Source organism: Schistocerca piceifrons, chromosome 4 (assembly GCF_021461385.2).
Source record: "Schistocerca piceifrons isolate TAMUIC-IGC-003096 chromosome 4, iqSchPice1.1, whole genome shotgun sequence".
In the NCBI taxonomy this organism is placed as follows: Eukaryota; Metazoa; Arthropoda; class Insecta; order Orthoptera; family Acrididae; genus Schistocerca; species Schistocerca piceifrons.
In genome coordinates, this window is record NC_060141.1 from 64,039,339 (window position 1) to 64,057,973 (window position 18,635).

General features: G+C 39.0%; 1 protein-coding gene across 1 annotated transcript in view; it reads right to left on the reverse strand.

The window, feature by feature from the left end:
- Nucleotides 1-8,322: 8,322 nt before the first annotated feature.
- LOC124795599 (serine/arginine repetitive matrix protein 2-like) overlaps nucleotides 8,323-18,635 on the reverse strand; it is a 148,339-nt gene continuing 138,026 nt past the window's right edge. The window contains exons 14-15 of the mRNA XM_047259670.1: nucleotides 10,301-10,430; nucleotides 8,323-9,147 (exon numbers count right to left, since the gene is read on the reverse strand). Of these exons, the coding sequence (XP_047115626.1) occupies nucleotides 9,004-9,147; nucleotides 10,301-10,430 (274 nt within the window). The 3' untranslated portion in view covers nucleotides 8,323-9,003. The remainder of the gene's footprint in view (nucleotides 9,148-10,300; nucleotides 10,431-18,635) is intronic.

The following is an 18,635-nucleotide window of genomic DNA, read 5'->3' on the forward strand; positions in this document are numbered from 1 at the left end:
TTATAAAGAATTACTCCAAGGTATTACTGAACTTTGTTAATTTATAGTTATTCATGGATTCTGTGGGTCAGAATGTTTGCCTTTCACTGACTGAGTAGGGTATTATTATATTTTGTTTATATATTATTTGTATGAGCAGCAGTTACTAAAGTATCCAATACTAACGTATGGCTACACAGTGAGAATCTCAGGTTTATGACCATGACGCCTTGCATGTTCAGATTCTATTATTTAAAATGTAGTCATTTTTCGTTAGGCACTCGTGCTCATTAATATTGGTGTCAATTTATTCAGAAAGATCAGGCGATCAAATGTTTATCAACAGATACAGGAAATTTACAGTGGAATTGGGTTAACTGGCACTAAAAGTCATGACCAAGTGAAATCTTTAATTAATAATATCTTATAAAGTAATTAAGTTTAGGCTAATATCAATATGTTCTGGAAAAGGGGAAAAATGGCTCTTTAATTTGAAGGTGGTCTTTCCTTCTGAATTTACCTATTAGCCCATAAGATTTTCCCTATGGCAAGATGTATGAAATTTCACAATTACAATAAATTAGATGACCATCATTTTTGCTGAAACTAATTAGCTCATTGCAACTAGGACAACAAACCGAATCATCTGAATAATGAAGTTTTGTGGGAGGATTTTGTTTCCACTATTTTGATAATATGCATATTATGTGACTAAATTAGGAACTTCTGGATTGGAATTTTGAAAAGAAAATCAGCTAAAATTTCATTTAGACCTTAATACAATGAGATAGGTGGCCAGACAAAGTAGGATGGTAGGAATCAACCTGCACACAGTAGTGAGTGCTTCAGTGTTGCAGCTTCCTGGCCACAGTACTAAAATTGCTAAGGGCCACTGGGTGGCGATAAATAACGTTCTGGTTTGGAGTGCTCAAATATTTGGTGTAATTTTTGGAAGTCAAACAATAAAACGTAAGATGCATGTGACAGGACCAAAATTTTGCTCTCTCTGCTTTGATGCTAGGTAAAAGTGTAATTGCAGTAGAACTTCATTCTTTATATCATTTTAGGAACCCACCATACTTTGAGGTAAAAGATGTTTCATTTCAAACAATAAATCTGTTCTGGTTGGCCCATCAATAAAAAACCTTTCCCTAATGAAAGCACTCATCTTCCCATCTTCACTTATGTGATGGAAAGAGCACACCGCATGCTCATGTCTTTTGTAAACAGCAAGCAGATAGGTGCTGCAGGACTCCAGCCCTTCAGTCAGTGAGGTGATACGCAGTATCAAGGTGGGTGCATTTAAGAGGGGGGGGGGGGGGGGCAGGCAAGGGTCCAGTAGTGTGCTAACCAGTCACCAGCAAAAAGGTAGGGTTAGGTGCTTTATCACTCGATCTTTTTCACATGTACGGTACTCATATCCACACATTCCTTACCTTCATTGGTGTATTTTGTGTCTCTGAGTTGTTTTGTGTCTTTATAGTATTTTGACCAACTGTGATATCTAGGCTTGCTCTGATGTAGGTCCATGCATGGCAGTGCACAGTACCAGTATGTGCCACAAAGCTGCACATGAAAATGTGATTTCTCCAGGGGGGGGGAGGAATCATATCTTGGTCTCTATTGATCACAGAGATAAGGGGGCAAGTATTTTGCATAGCCCTTGGTCTAGCAATCATCGGTATACCTATGGGAAGAATGGGCATACTGTACATACTGTAGCTGTCTTATGATTCCGTTGCACTGGGTGTGATATAAGGTGAACCTTAGGTGGCTTATAAAAGCATCATTTGTTTGTAGGTGATTCGTTAGAAAACTCTGAAAAACCATGATTATTGGATATGAAAAATACCAATTCTTGGAATGGACAGTTCTGTAATTTCTGTTCACGGCAGATCATCAAAATTTTACCATACATGCTTAACATGATATTCTCAGAGAACTTTGAAATTATCTTTCAGTATTTCAGTATCATTATCCATTACCAAGATGCACAGGTTCAAAGTTACTGTGCTTATATGTGTAAAATATGCATGCAATATCCATTCTGACATATAAATGTAGTTTTAACTGCCATAATGAACATATGGCATGTGTTCTGAGGTCATCACAAGGGTTCAGTTGCCATTTTTTCAACAATAAGACTTTATGATGCACTGTCTCTGTATAATGGGCACGTCACCTGGAAATCATTTGATGGTACTAGCTGGTGGCATAACACCTTGCAAAAAATAGTTTTGTCATATGGAATTCTTTGTACTCCCAAATCAAGCACTGCATTTTTTGGGATACTGTAGGTGTAGCCTAAAAATGTTGTGCATTTTTATGTAAAGTAGTGTAAAGTGAACTTGTACATGATGGGAGATGATTTTGTGGTAACTTTATATTATTTGTACTTATTTGTTGTTTATGTGATAGAGTATGCACATGTCTTAAAGTATATAAATAAACTGTCAGAATTTTATTGTTTTACAGATTTTGTTTGACATAAGCTACATGCTCTGCTGTAACAAAGTAAAGAAGAATTTGTTTGACATAAGCTGCTTGCGCTGTTGTAACAAAGTTAAGAAGAAAACTTGCTAAAGTATGCTGCTGTCAGAGCACAAAAAAGGCAGATATGCTCCTCTTTAAAAGACTGACAGAAAAGTGGGGAACAAGCTCCCTCAGTCCTCATTCTGCCTTCTCCACCAAAAATTTTGGCATGTGAATATACTTATACTTCTTTGTGCTGAAAGAGAGTAGCAGGGAGACAGTAACAATGGAGGAGTGAGGAGACAGTTCCAAGGGAAGAGAAAGAGAGAGGACACAGTAATGGTGGAGAAAGAACAAGTGGGATGGATGGAGATAGTAGCAGTGATTGCAAAAGAGATAGAAGACACTGGAAATGAAACAGAGAGATGAGTGGAGACTGTACATTGGTTTGGAGGGTTTAGACCCCCCCCCCCCCAGACCGGCTAACTTTAACATGAAAGGATTTACGCACTTTCCTGCATCCCCTAGATCCACATGTTAAAGTTTCCCAGCCTAGGGGTCAAAACATCAAGCAAACCATCCCCATCAATATGTGTGGACAGGAGACAATGGTGGCTGAAGAGAAAGACAGCAGACTGTAAGTGAGAAAGAAAGAGAATATGGCAGTGGGAGAGAAAAGCATGAGACAAACGCAATAGCTATGGAACAGAGAGAGAGCAAAAGTGTCAGAGAAAGGAACAATGGTAAGGAAGAGTGGCAGAGAGACAGACAGGAGAAAAAGGAGAGAGAGAGAGAGATAGATAGATGGTGGCAGAGGGAGGGAGATGTTGAATATGAAGGCTTCACTACAAAGAGAGCTTAAGGATTTAGAATGTTCTGTGTTTCATGAATATGTTTGCATGCAAAAATTTTTTGTGAGGAAGAAGGAATAAGTTTGAGGCTGCTGGTTCCCCACTTTTCTGTCAGTTTCTTAAAGAGAAGCAAATTCAACATTTTTGTGCTGCAACAGGAGCATTTTTCAGATGGTAGTATTCTTATTTGTTTCGCTTTGATGATGATCTGCACATTCTTTGCATTCTTACTTGAGCTGCTTATTTACTCAGTATACTACATGTTTTTGCACTATCTGATTATGAAGTTTCTGGTTTTTCTGATAATGCAATTTTTGTGTTTTATTCATATCATCTTCTTGCTCCATATAAATTTCCTTGTTTTTGAAACATGTTGCAACCTAATTTATGACTCTGATCCTCTCACATACTGCTGAAATTATTGTATAAATGAAATATATTTCTCGACTGTTATGTTTTCATGGCAAACTTCTCTCATTATTCTAGCTCAGATTGTCTTTTAAATGTTTTATAATTTTCGTATTTATGTGTCATACATGACTAATTTAAGTTATTAGTTTCACATTAGTTTTCATTCAAGCACTGTCCCATAGTGACTATTCCATTGTGTCTGCTTTTGCGTAATGTCTATAAAAATGTTATATTTAGTAACTTTGCTATCTAAATTTTTTATAGATGTACACACCCTACAGGTATATCACCAACAGGGTCCCAGTGATAAGCATTAAAGCATCAATCAGCATTAAAATACATTAGAGCCAGCATAAAAAATGTATAATACCTTCTGTCGAATCTGTCTTTGTTACAGAAAGTAATTAAATACATAGCTGTAAATTATTTCGTCAATGCACCTCATCAAAGTAAAAGTTTGTAAAACAGTGAAAAAGTTTCTAGAAGACAGTTAATAATGTTTCTCCTACACATCTCATTTCCTACAACAGATGATTCCATGGATAAAAATGTTGTTGTTGTTGTTGTTGTTGTTGTTGTGGTCTTCAGTCCTGAGACTGGTTTGATGCAGCTCTCCATGCTACTCTATCCTGTGCAAGCTTTTTCATCTCCCAGTACCTACTGCAACCTACATCCTTCTGGATCTGCTTAGTGTATTCATCTCTTGGTCTCCCTCTACGATTTTTACCCTCCACGCTGCCCTCCAATACTAAATTGGTGATCCCTTGATGCCTCAGAACATGCCCTACCAACCGATCCCTTCTTGTAGTCAAGTTGTGCAACAAATTTCTCTTCTCCCCAATCCTATTCAATACCTCATCATTAGTTATGTGATCTACCCATCTAATCTTCACTGGAAGCCCGGCCTCTGATGGAGTAGGATAATCCTGTAACAGTACTACTATAGGACGTGCTGGGTGACTGGATTGGGCAGGTCTTGTACCTGGGTCTTCCAAAGGGCTATTGCCCTTGTTGCAAGGGGTTAGTTATGCTCTCCAATATAAGAAAATGACAGATTGCTACTCACACTAAAGATGACATCTTGAGTTGTAGACAGGCATGGCAAAAGACCATTACACATTCAGCTTTCTGTCAAAGCCTTCTTCAGAAAAGGAAACAAACAAATACACACACACACACACACACACACACACACACACACACATATATATATATATATATATATATATATATATATATATATATATATATATATATATATATATATATATTCACACAAGCAAGCACTCTGTATGCACACAACCCCCATCTCCAGCAGCTCAGACCAGAATGCAGCTGTCATGTAAAATGGAAGCAGCAATCTGGAGGAAGTGGGAAAGGGGAAGGGATATCAGGGTGCAGGTGGGGAGAGAAAAGTTATGGGGGGGGGGGGGGGAGGGGGGTGCAAATGAGTGGAGTGTGCCAGGACTAGACTGCTAAACGGCACAGGTGCCGCATTGGGAGGCTGTGGAGCAAGGAGGTGACTAGGAGGGGATAGGGGGAGGGGTAGGGCAAAGATGGGCAGCTGCAATGGCAGAGGGCAGCATACAGAGTGTAACGGGGACAAGAAACAAGAACAGGAAGGAGATGATGGGACAGAGGGGTGGGAATCTGTTGGGTGGAGGTTGTGAGGACAATAGATTACCTTAGGTTGAGGCCGGTATAATTTTGGGTGTGGAGAAAAGGATAACTCCTATATGCACAGTTCAGAAAAGCTGGTGATGGAGTGGAGGATCCAGATGGCCCGAGTTGTGAAGTAGTCACTGAAATCGAGCGTGTTATATTCAGCTGCATATTGTGCCAGAGGAGGGTCTACTTTGCTGTTGGCCACAGTTTGGCAGTGGCTGTTCATCAGGGCAGACGGTTGGTAGTCATGTCAATATGAAAAGTTGAGCAATGATTGCACCGGAGCTGGTATATGACATGGCCAATTTCACAGGTGGCCTGGCCTCTGATGGCGCAGGATAATCCTGTAACGGGACTGGTATAGGGTGTGCTGGGTGGATGGATTGAGCAGGTCTTGCACCTGGGTCTTCCTCAAGGAGATGATACCTGTGGTAAGGGGCTATGATTGGGAGTGGCATAGAGATGGACTAGGATGTTGTGGACGTTGAGTGGGTGATCAAACAATACTTCAGGAGGGGTGGGAAGAATCTTAAGTAGGATGTCCCTCATTTCAGGGCATGATGATAAGTAATTAAAGCCTTTACAAAGGATGTGGTTCAGTTGTCCCAGTCCATGGTGGTATTAGATGACAAAGGAGTCCCTCCTTTGTAGTTGGTTCTTGGTGTTGTTGGGAGTATTGGGAGTGTGTGGAAATATGGCTCGAGGGATCTGTTTGTGGGTTAGTTCTGGAGGATAGTGCCTGTCTGTCAAGGCCTTGGTGATACCCTCAGCATACTGGGCGTGGGAGTTCTTGTCACTGTAGATACACTGTTGATGGATGGCCAAGCTGTATGGGAGGGACTTTTTGGTGTGGAAGGGACGACCACAGCTGAAATGCAAATACTGTTGATGGTCGGTGGGTTTAATGTGGACTTGGACATGCCCTGAAATGAGGGACATCCTATGTAAGATTCTTCCCACCCCTCCTGAAGTGTTTTCAATCATCCACCCAACATCCTAGTCCATCCCTATGCCACTCCCATCCTAACCCCTTGCCACAGGGGCAATAGCCCTTTGGAAGACCCAGGCACAAGACCTGCCCAATGCAGTCACCCAGCGCGTCCTATAGAAGTACTATCCCATCAGAGGCTGGGCTACCAGTGAAATCAGCCATGTCATATACCAACTCTTCTGCAATCATTGCACAGCTTTTTATATTGATATTACTTCCAACCAGCCGTCCACCAGGATGAACGGCCACCACCAAACTGTGACCAAAAGCAAAGTAGACCATCCTATAGCACAACATGCAGCTGAATGTAGCAGGCTTGATTTCAGTGGCTGCTTCACAACCTGGGCCATATGGATCCTCTCCCATGCTACCAGCTTTTCTGAACTGAAGAGATGGGAGTTACCATTACTACACATTCTTCACTCCCAAAATTATACTGACCTCAACCTATGGTAACCTGCTGTCCCTGCACCACCACCCAAGAGCTTCTCCCTATTCTCATCCATCACCCTCACTGTGTGCTACTCTCTGCCAATGCACCCAACTGTATTTCCTATTCTCTGCACCTCTCCGTTTTTGCTGCCCGTTTCCCTCCAGCTTCCCCACCTAACTATCCCACAGCCTCCTGACGCTACGCCTGTTGGCAGTCTGGTCCCTGCACACTCTGACAGCCCCCCCCCCTCCCTCATACCATGCTATCCCTTCCCCTTCCCCACCCTCTCCAGATTGCTGCTTCTGTTCTACTTGGCAGTTGCAGTCTGGTCCGAGCTGCCGGAGATGCCAGTCATATGAATGTGAGGTGTACTTGCTTCTGTGAATGAATGTATGAGTGTTTCCTTTTTTGAAGAAGATTTGGGCAAAAAGCTAAATGTGTAACTGTCTTTTTGTTGTGCCTGTCTGCAACACAATGTGTCATCATTATGGTGAGTAGCAATCTATCTTTTCCTTATATTGTTATGTTCCAACCTGGAAATTCCATTGTTTTATTACGTTCTCCTTTTTACCCATACCCTAATAGAGTAAGACTTCAAGGAAGCTCAACTGTTCAGGAATTAAGTAGAGAACTTCATGAGGCTTCCAAGGCAAAAGGCAACTCAGTTAGCTTTTGCATACATAATCATTTTATATGTCAGCTGTTATGTTTGCTAGACATCTCTTCTATTTACATCTTATTGTGTAATTCCATTACTGCCAGTCTTCTAGCCTAAATAAATCATTTAAGAATGATTCCTTCTGATACTTTTTTAAGTTAAAAACCAACATTTGTATGGTGGGGATAAACATGCTCTCAATGTTTTCTCTAAAGTGTCTAAAAATTTCTTATAAGAATTGTGTTTACCTTAGCCTATAAGGAAATCAGATTTCATATGTCTTGAATGTAGTGTATCTGTGGCTAATGTGAATAAGTAATGTTAGTGCAAATTGAATTAATGTCTGTCTCTTTTTATAAGAAATGTTTGCTTGTATTTCCTTAAAATGTAACTATCTATAGATTGTATGGAAAAGCTGATCATTACTTCCTATTATTTGTAAGTTAAATGCCTTCATTCAAATGTCTCACTCCATCACCCACAGTTCAGTCCCATTGGATTTTAACATGAAGCAAAACAGGAAACAAACACAGCTGCTGTTGCAGATTTGTTCATTATTGCCTGGGTCTCTATATAGGAAATCTGATGCACATTACAATTTTGTTTTAGACTTGTTTTATATTTTACAGTATTTGATTTACACTATACATGCTGACATCTATACATGTCACAGACAAAGTATTTTTACAGTATATAAGATATGTACTATTTACAACATGAATAATTCAAGATGTGTAACAAGATAAAATATCTCAATTTTTTATTAGATGTAAAAGGTTAACAACATTCAATAATCAACTCTTGATGCATAATTTATTTCTAAAAAATTAAACTGCAAATGTTATCTTCTGTCAGGTCCCTCTTAATATTCAGTAACAAAACAAGGGCAAATTCATGTGATGTCTGATTTACAATGTTCATCTTGAGATAATAGATGAAGGCAGTCTCTGTATTCTTGGCTGCCTAACAGTGATATTTATGAATCCATAGGTCCAGGAACATACCAGATGGAATAATATTTCTGTCAATAAGGCTTCCTTCATATGAAATACCATCTATAGATGAGCAAATGTAACTCTTAACATTGTAGTTGGTGGCAGAGTTAAAAATTAAAATACAACAGGTCTTTGAACTCACTTGTTTGCCACAAAAACTAGGACATAAGCTGTCATTCAATCTTTACGTGGAAAGGGAAACAATGGTGTGACTGTCACATAATAATAAGTGAAATGATTCATTACATACTTTAGAGAGAGAAGAAGCAGGGGTAGATAACATACATAACAGAGTTCTTTTGAGCAAATGGACTCCTCATTGCTTTATCTATCTGAGAAGTTATCATTATAATTTGCTGCTTCATTTATTGATAAACTGTAATCTGACTGGATAAAAGAAAAGTTTCCTGTAATTTTACAATTATTCTGTTACATTTTAAACATAAGAAAATCTCCTTGAACTGTTAAACTATTTTTCTCTTTCAAATTCACTGAACATACTATTTTATTGCCTCTTATGACGCCTGCTGTCCACTCTGACATTAACTTCAGTTTACAGTTTGAGCAACTTTATGGTTTGTGGAAGTTCCAGGATTAAACATAATTGGCCGATATCCTTTACTGTTCCTCACAAAAGGCTGCAGTGATGTAAAACTAAGTCGGTGTGTATTGTCAGTGCGACTTGTGGTAACCTGAAATATACAGAGTTCATATGTCACTTAATAGCTTTGAATAATATTACATAATCTAAAATATTTAAAAAACTTGAACATACTATTTAGAAGCTATAGTTTGACATTAATTCTAATATTCTGGTTCTACTCATGTTGGTTTTTTATTATTCCAACACATTGTTTAATAAAAGACAATGTAAAACAGAGATGGAAACACACTACTCATTTACTTCATAAAATTGTGTATGGATGTTGTAATTCAGTTTTTCCATTATCCCCTGAAGTTAGCCATGATGAACAGCTAAAAGCTTCATTTATTATGTGTTGTGACTACAACTGCACTGAGATATCAGAAAACACATCCTCATGAATATTTTCTTCAAATCTGAGAGATTTCTAATTATAGTAGACACTGAATGAAATGTCATTCTAAGGCCTTTATTAATGATGATGTATTCTTAAGAGAGGCATAACATTCTCACAGTCACCAAAACCAGAATCCACATGGCAAAAATAAAGTACTCCTCAGATATCTAAATTTTTTGTACTTCCACTGTGAGTGTTTCCATCAACACAAAATATATTCATTTGAAAAGAAATGATTCCAGAATTAGCCTTAAACAATTTAGGGAAGATTTCAAACCCACCCTTTCTGATCTTGAGTCAAATGCGTCAACTACTGCATCACCTCACTCAGTGATATCTCATATCCGTAGTATGGATCAAGTGTTTAAAATAATTATTGGCAGACAGAGAAGAGACTTTTTAGACTTCTCAGTGAAATGAGATGGTACATTGCAATGTCTTTATGAAGACAGTTTCACTTGATTATTTCACGGATTTTTCTGAAAACTGATCTGTTTCTCAGTTTACTACCTCCAATTGCCAGATTGCAAAAGTCAGAATGTATATGTAACTGAAATTAAAACTTTTGTAGTTATTTTTTATGGCAGTCATAGCAGAATAATGACCCCATAAATTACATGCTGCCTAAATCCTGTATTGGCATTGTTGTTGTGAACATCATACTGAACCGTCAGTATTGAAAGATTTAGTCAATCACATAGGCCTCTGTGTTAGTATATAACTGGGATAAAACAGATTAAATTAGGTTATTACTTACAGTGAAAGCTATAGTTCGTAATAAGTTGTATGTGTTATCAATTATTACCTGGAGTGGAGGCAGACTGGCTGGTTCCTGGTCCACACTGTTCAGCATGGAGTCAACTTCCTGTTTTTCTGCATTGGCACTTAAATCTTCAACATTCTGTGTCTCTGAAGAATGCTCTGGACTAGATGATCTGGAATTTAAAACAGTTTTCTAATCAAGTGCCAGCTGTGGTTTTCACTTCTTGAAAATCTGTAAGATGTTTCATCAGCAGTATATCTTTTGAAACTGAATGAATAACTGAGTTAATCCATTTGTGTTATTTGGTAATGTAAGTATACCATAGCAGGAAAATCCTAGAGCAAGTAAAAGTTGACTAAAATGTGAATTGCCTATGTCAATAATTGTCTAAGTCAATAAGTTAACAAAAATATTTTGGCAGCTGTGTTACATTTTGATGTTTAGGCACACATTAATGTCAGCATCAGCATCCACGTAACAACTATTATGATAGTTTATGGCAAGAAAACGTAACTTATAAACTAATGCTACAGATTAAAAGTGATCAAATGGACAAAACCTTAACTATAAGTGCTTGAAATAATAATAATAATAATAATAACAATAATATAAGAATGCTACAACTGTAATACTAGGTTAAATGTCAGCTTAGTTGCCACACCCAATTACTCTTTCTCATACTGTAAAATAAACTGAGTGCTGTAATAAGCAGCTGACAGTTTTCCAGTCATTACCTACAATGATTACTGTCTGGTAACTGGATAAACTGCAGTCAGCTTATATATGCCACACCATTAAGAGAATACTTCAATTCAAGAGCTATCTCAGTGCCTGATTTGCCACTAGTTCTTCTCTATACTTTACAATCCCTACAGATGCATTCCCAATGTGTCACTGGACTAGTACCACTGGAAGTAAGGTTCTCTGAGGCTATGGTTGATGCTTTTGTCCAGAGGTGTTTCACCCTCCCCAAGTTTAGAACAACACAGTATGTAATAAGTTGAAGTCATGAACCTTGTGACTCAGTATTATGATCACACTTATTGTTTTCCATACTCATTCAAAAAGATAAAACTGATAAAAAATGCTTTAGTTTTGAAATATTAATTGTCTGTATCTCTCTGATTAAGAATCGTCAATTATATTGACAATATTTGCACATCCTTGTGTGTGAAATTTGTATAACACTGGAATGATCATGAAGTTGTTGAATTCTGTAAGTCTGTTATGAAATAGCAGAATGGAAGTTGGAATGAGGTGCTGGATTCTAAATTCATTTTGTAAACAAATTTTTAAAATTATGAACAAGTAATGTACTCTGACTGTTATTCAGTGGAAGATGTGATGCTCATTAAGAAGTTCTCAGTATGAGGGTGCAAAAGGCATTGGAAACCACTGCCTTAAAGACACAATGTGTATCCACAGGATATATAGCTCACTAATTGAGAAAGTGTCATGATGATCTCTCCATTGGCAAAAGATTCCAGAATAGTTCTCAACTGAGATCTCTGGGAGGGGACTGCCACGGGGGAGGTGACCATGAGACCAAGATTGAATAAGCAATAAAAGGATAACATTCTACAACTCAGGGCATGGAATGTCAGAAGCTTGAATGTGGAAGGGAAGCTAGAAAATCTGAAAAGGGAATGCAAAGACTCATTCTAGATATCGTAGGGGTCAGTGAAGTGAAATGGAAAGAAGGCAAGGATCTCTCATCAGATGAGCACAGGGTAATGTCAACAGCAGCAGAAAATGGTATAATGGGAGTAGGATTCATTATGAAAAAGAAGCTAGAGCATAGAGTGTGTTACTGTGAACAGCTCAGTGATAGAGTTGTTCTTGTCAGAATTGACAGCAAACCAACGACGACAATGATAGTTCAGGTATACATGCCAATGTCACAAGCTGAAGATGAAGAGAGAGAGAGAGAGAGAGAGAAAATATATATAAGGATGATGAAAGGGTAATACAGTACGTAAAGGGAGATAAAAACCTAATAGTCATGGGGGACTGGCCTGTAGTTGTAGGGAAAGAGTAGAAGAAAAGCTTACAGGAGAATATGGGCTTGGGACAAGAAATGAGAGAGGAGAAAAACTAATTGAGTTCTGTAATAAATTTCAGGTAATAATAGTGAATAATCTGTTCAAGGATCATGAGAAGAGGAGGCATACTGGAAAGGCCAGGTGATAGGGAAGATTTCAGTTAGATTACATCCCAATCAGACTTGAGATTCTGAAACTGGTTACTGGATCAAAAGGCTTACCCTGGAGCAGAGGTTGAGGTTTTCGGGCACTAAACAGCGTGGTCATCAGCGCAGATACAGACTCAGATCATAATGTAGTAGTTATGAAGAGTAGGTGGAAGTTTAAGAGTTCAGTCAGGAAGAGTCAATACACAAAGAATTGGGATGCAGAAGTACTAAGGAGTGACGAGATATGCATGAAGTTCTCTAAGGCAATACAGTTGAAGAGGAATGGACATCTCTAAAAATGGCAGTCACAGAAGTAGGAAAGTAAAACATAGGTACAAAGAAGATAACTGTGGAGAAACCATGGGTAACAGAAGAAATACTTCAGCTGATCAATGAAAGAAGGAAGTACAAAAATGTTCAGGGAAATTCAGAAATACAAGTTGCAGAGAAACGAAATAAATAGGAAGTGCAGGGAAGCTAGGATGAAATGGCTACATGAAAAATATGATTGTTGGATGGACTGACTCAGCATATAGGAAAGCCAAAAAAACCTTCGGTGAAATTAAAAGCAAGGTAACATTAAGAATGCAATGGGAATTCCACTGTTAAATGCGAGGAGAGGGCACGTAGGTGGAAAGAGTATATTGTAGACCTCCATGAGGGGGCAGATTTGTCATATGTGATAAAAGAAGAAACAGGAGTCGACTTAGAAGAGACAGGGGATCCAGTATTAGAATCAGAATTTAAGAGAGCTTTGGAGGACTTAAGATCAAATAAGGTAGAAGGGATGGATAACATTCCATCAGAATTTCTAAAATCATTGGGTGAATTGGTAACAAAATGGCTATTCACGTTGGTGTGTAGAATGTATGAGTCTTGCGACATACCATCTGACTTTCGGAAAAATGTCATTCACATAATTCGAAAGACTGCAAGAGCTGACAAGTGTGAGAATTACTGCACTATCAGCTTAACAGCCCCTACTGTTCAATCTGTACACTGAAGAAGCAATGATGGAAATAAAAGAAAGGTCCCGGAGAGGAAACAAAATTCAAGGTGAAAAGATATCAATGATATGATTCGCTGATGACATTACTATTCTGAGTGAAAGTGAAGAAGAGTTACATGATCTGCTGAATGGAATGGACATAGTGAATATGCACTGAGAGTAATTCGAAGAAAGATGAAAGTAATGAGAATTAGCAGAAATGAGAACAATGTGAAACTTAACATCAGGATTGATGGTCATGAAGTAGATGAAGTTAAGGAATTCTACTACCTAGGTAGCAAAATAGCCAATGACAGATGGAGCAAGGAGGACATCAAAAATAGACTAGCAATTGCAAAAAGGGCATTCCTGGCCAAGAGAAGTATGTTGTTGTTGTTGTTGTTGTTGTTGTTGTTGTGGTCTTCAGTCCTGAGATTGATTTGATGCAGCTCTCCATGCTACCCTATCCTGAGCAAGCTTCTTCATCTCCCAGTACTTACTTCAACCTACATCCTTCTGAATCTGCTTATGTATTCATCTCTTGGTATCCCTCTACGATTTTTGCCCTCCACGCTGCCCTCTAATGCTAAATTGGTGATCCCTTGATGCCTAAGAACATGTCCTACCAACCGGTCCCTTCTTCTTGTCAAGTTGTGCCACAAACTCCTCTTCTCCCCAATTCTATTCAATGGGCAGATGTGGACTCTGACCACAATCTATTGGTTATGACTTGTAGATTAAAACTGAAGAAACTGCAAAAAGGTGGGAATTTAAGGAGATGGGACCTGGATAAACTGAAAGAACCAGAGGTTATACAGAGGTTCAGGGAGAGCATAAGGGAACAATTGACAGGAATGGGGGAAAGAAATACAGTAGAAGAAGAATGGGTAGCTTTGAGGGATGAAGTAGTGAAGGCAGCAGAGGATCAAGTAGGTAAAAAGACGAGGGCTAGCAGAAATCCTTGGGTAACAGAAGAAATATTGAATTTAAGTGATGAAAGGAGAAAATATAAAAATGCAATAAATGAAGCAGGCAAAAAGGAATACAAACGTCTCAAAAATGAGATCGACAGGAAGTGCAAAATGGCTAAGCAGGGATGGCTAGAGGACAAATGTAAGGATGTAGAGGCTTATCTCACTAGAGGTAAGATAGATACTGCCTACAGGAAAATTAAAGAGACCTTTGGAGATAAGAGAACCACTTGCATGAACATCAAGAGCTCAGATGGAAACCCAGTTCTAAGCAAAGAAGGGAAAGCAGAAAGATGGAAGGAGTATATAGAGGGTCTATACAAGGGCGATGTACTTGCGGACAATATTATGGAAATGGAAGAGGATGTAGATGAAGAAGAAATGGGAGATACGATACTGCGTGAAGAGTTCGACAGAGCACTGAAAGACCTGAGTCGAAACAAGGCCCCCGGAGTAGACAACATTCCATTGGAACTACTGACGGCCTTGGGAGAGCCAGTCCTGACAAAACTCTACCATCTGGTGAGCAAGATGTATGAAACAGGCGACATACCCTCAGACTTCAAGAAGAATATAATAATTCCAATCCCAAAGAAAGCAGGTGTTGACAGATGTGAAAATTACCGAACAATCAGTTTAATAAGTCACAGCTGCAAAATACTAACACGAATTCTTTACAGACGAATCGAAAAACTAGTAGAAGACAACCTCGGGGAAGGTCAGTTTGGATTCCGTAGAAATACTGGAACACATGAGGCAATACTGACCTTACGACTTATCTTACAAGAAAGATTAAGGAAAGGCAAACCTACGTTTCTAGCATTTGTAGACTTAGAAAAAGCTTTTGACAGAGTTGACTGGAATACTCTCGTTAAAATTCTAAAGGTGGCAGGGGTAAAATACAGGGAACGAAAGGCTATTTACAATTTGTACAGAAACCAGATGGCAGTTATAAGAGTCGAGGGACATGAAAGGGAAGCAGTGGTTGGGAAGGGAGTATTCAATCTGTATATTGAGCAAGCAGTAAAGGAAACAAAAGAAAAATTCGGAGTAGGTATTAAAATCCATGGAGAAGAAATAAAAACTTTGAGGTTCGCCGATGACATCGTAATTCTGTCAGAGACAGCAAAGGACTTGGAAGATCAGTTGAATGGAATGGACAGTGTCTTGAGAGGAGTATATAAGATGAACATCAACAAAAGCAAAACGCGGATAATGGAATGTAGTCGAATTAAATCGGGTGATGCTGAGGGAATTAGATTAGGAAATGAGACGCTTAAAGTAGTAAATGAGTTGCTATTTGGGGAGCAAAATAACTGATGATGGTCGAAGTAGAGAGGTTATAAAATGTAGACTGGCAATGGCAAGGAAAGCGTTTCTGAAGAAGAGAAATTTGTTAACATCGAGTATAGATTTAAGTGTCAGGAAGTCTTTTCTGAAAGTATTTGTATGGAGTGTAGCCATGTATGGAAGTGAAACATGGACGATAACTAGTTTGGACAAGAAGAGAATGGAAGCTTTCGAAATGTGGTGCTACAGAACAATGCTGAAGATTAGGTGAGTAGATCACATAACTAATGAGGAAGTTTGGAATAGGATTGAGGAGAAGAGAAGTTTGTGGCACAATTTGACCAGAAGAAGGGATCATTTGGTAGGACATGTTCTGAGGCATCAAGGGATCACCAATTTAGTATTGGAGGGCAGTGTGGAGGGTAAAAATCGTAGAGGGAGACCAAGAGATGAATACACTAAGCAGATTCAGAAGGATGTAGGTTGCAGTAGGTACTGGGAAATGAAGAAGCTTGCACAGGATAGAGTAGCATGGAGAGCTGCATCAAACCAGTCTCAGGACTGACCACAACAACAACAACAACCTCCTCATTAGTTATGTGATCTACCCATCTAATCTTCAGCGTTCTTCTGTAGCACCACATTTCGAAAGCTTCTATTCTCTTCTTGTCCAAACTATTTATCGTCCATGGTTCAAATGGCTCTGAGCACTATGGGACTTAACATCTGAGGTCATCAGTCCCCTAGAACTTAGAACTACTTAAACCTAACTAACCTAAGGACATCACACACATCCATGCCCCAAGGCAGGATTCGAACCTGCGGCCGTAGCAGTCGCGCGGCTCCGGACTGAGCGCCTAGAACCGCTAGACCGCCGCGGCCGGCTATCGTCCATGTTTCACTTCCATACATGGCTACACTCCATACAAATACTTTCAGAAACGACTTCCTGACACTTAAATCTATACTTGATGTTAACAAATTTCTCTTCTTCAGAAACGCTTTCCTTGCCATTGCCAGTCTACATTTTATATCTTCTCTACTTTGACCGTCATTATCAGAGAAGTATACTAGTGTCAAATGTACGCCTAAATTTGAGGAAGAAATTTCTGAGAATGTACGTCTGGAGTACAGCATTGTCTGGCAGTGAAACAAGGGCTTTGGCAAAGCCAGAACAGAAGACAATCAAAGCATTTGGAATGTGGTGCTACATACAAATGTTGAAAATTGGGTGGACTGATAAGGGAAGGAATGAGGACATTCTGCACAGAATGAGAGGAATGGAATATGTGGAAAACACTGACAAGGGGAAGGGACAGGATGACAGGATACTGTCAAGACACCAGGGAATGACTTCCACAGTAGTAGAGCAAGCTGTAGAAGGCAAACACTGTAGAGGAAAACAGAGATTGAAATACATCCAGCACATAACTGTGGACATAGGTTTCAAGTGCTACTCTGAGATGAAGTGGTTTGCACAGGAGAAGAATTTGTGGCAGGCTGCATCGAACCAGTCAGAAGACTCATGACACCCCCCCCCCCTCCCCCTCCCCATTTCATTGTTCATATTTCTATGCAAAAACCCAACACTGTTTCACAGCAGGCATTATCTATTATCTAGATGAACTGCCAAACAAGAATTTCACCATCAGCAAGCACAATGTTAAGTAAGAACAATGAGCTTTAACTATTCTACATTCACTTGCTCTTACTAATATGTATTTAATTTTGAAAATGCATGTAAAGTTAGAAAGTTGCTAATTTCTTTAGTACTTCAATTATTGAAGTCAGAGGAGCAAGGGATGAGTCAGATATTCCAGCAATATGGTGTGAGTGCCTCTGTGAAGATTGTGAGGTATCAGGAGGAGCTGGCAGCTAGTTCATTTGTAGTAATTAAAACCTTTGGTTAAAAGTTACATATGCCTTTTCCTGTACCATAATGTTATAACACATACTTTCAGATCTTTCTTCAGGTTTTCTAAGATTCAACTGAAGTTGCTGTTCTCCACTTACAAGGTTGGATGAGCAGTGCTCATTGTTAGTGTGTCATGCTGTTCATAGCAATAGAAAACTAAATTAGACTAAAAATAGTACCCGAAACACCATCATCTCCTCTGGTAGCACTGCTTTAAACAAAATTTAAAAAATGCAGAAATAGTGTTATACCAACAAACAGCATCACTAGTCCCTTCATTAATCAAAATTGTACAAAGTGTGCTTGCATAAATAGTCTTTCTATATTGTAACTTGTGCTTCGTAGGATTATTAAGATTTAAAAGGTACATTGTGAGCATGCAGTGAAAGCAACTACTAGTTTTTCTATTATAGCAGTAGACTATTCCTTGGGGTTCCACCTAAGGACCATTGCCTTTTGTAGTGAATATTAATGACCTTAGTTACATTTGCCCATTTTAATCGGAGAAGGAACTTACTCACCAGCAACAATATCAGTCTGAAAATAAGGAAACGTATCATGAAAGGTTTTGTTTCGAGTGTGTCCCTATACAGATGTGAAACTTGGGCAATTGGAAGAGAAGAGAGAAGACAGCTAGAGGCCCTGGAGATGTGGTGCTATAGAAGGATGATGGAAGATCAGCTGGAGGGACAAAGTAACAAATGAAGAGGTGCTTAGAAGAGTACAGGAAACCAGATCTCTTTGAAGGCACATCCAAACAAGAAGAGACAAACTTGTAGGGCACATCCTATGACACAGCATCATCATTGGAACAATAGCTGAAGTAGCTATTGAGGGAAGGAATCGGCGGGGGCGACCAAGGATATCATACGTGCAACAGATCATGAATGATGATGGATGTAACACATACGTGGAAATGAAGAAGAAGGCAGACAGAAGAGAGGAATGGCACTCTGCTGCAAACCAACATCAGGGTTGAACACTAAAAGAAAAAGAAGAAGAATTGTTTCTAGATGATGCAA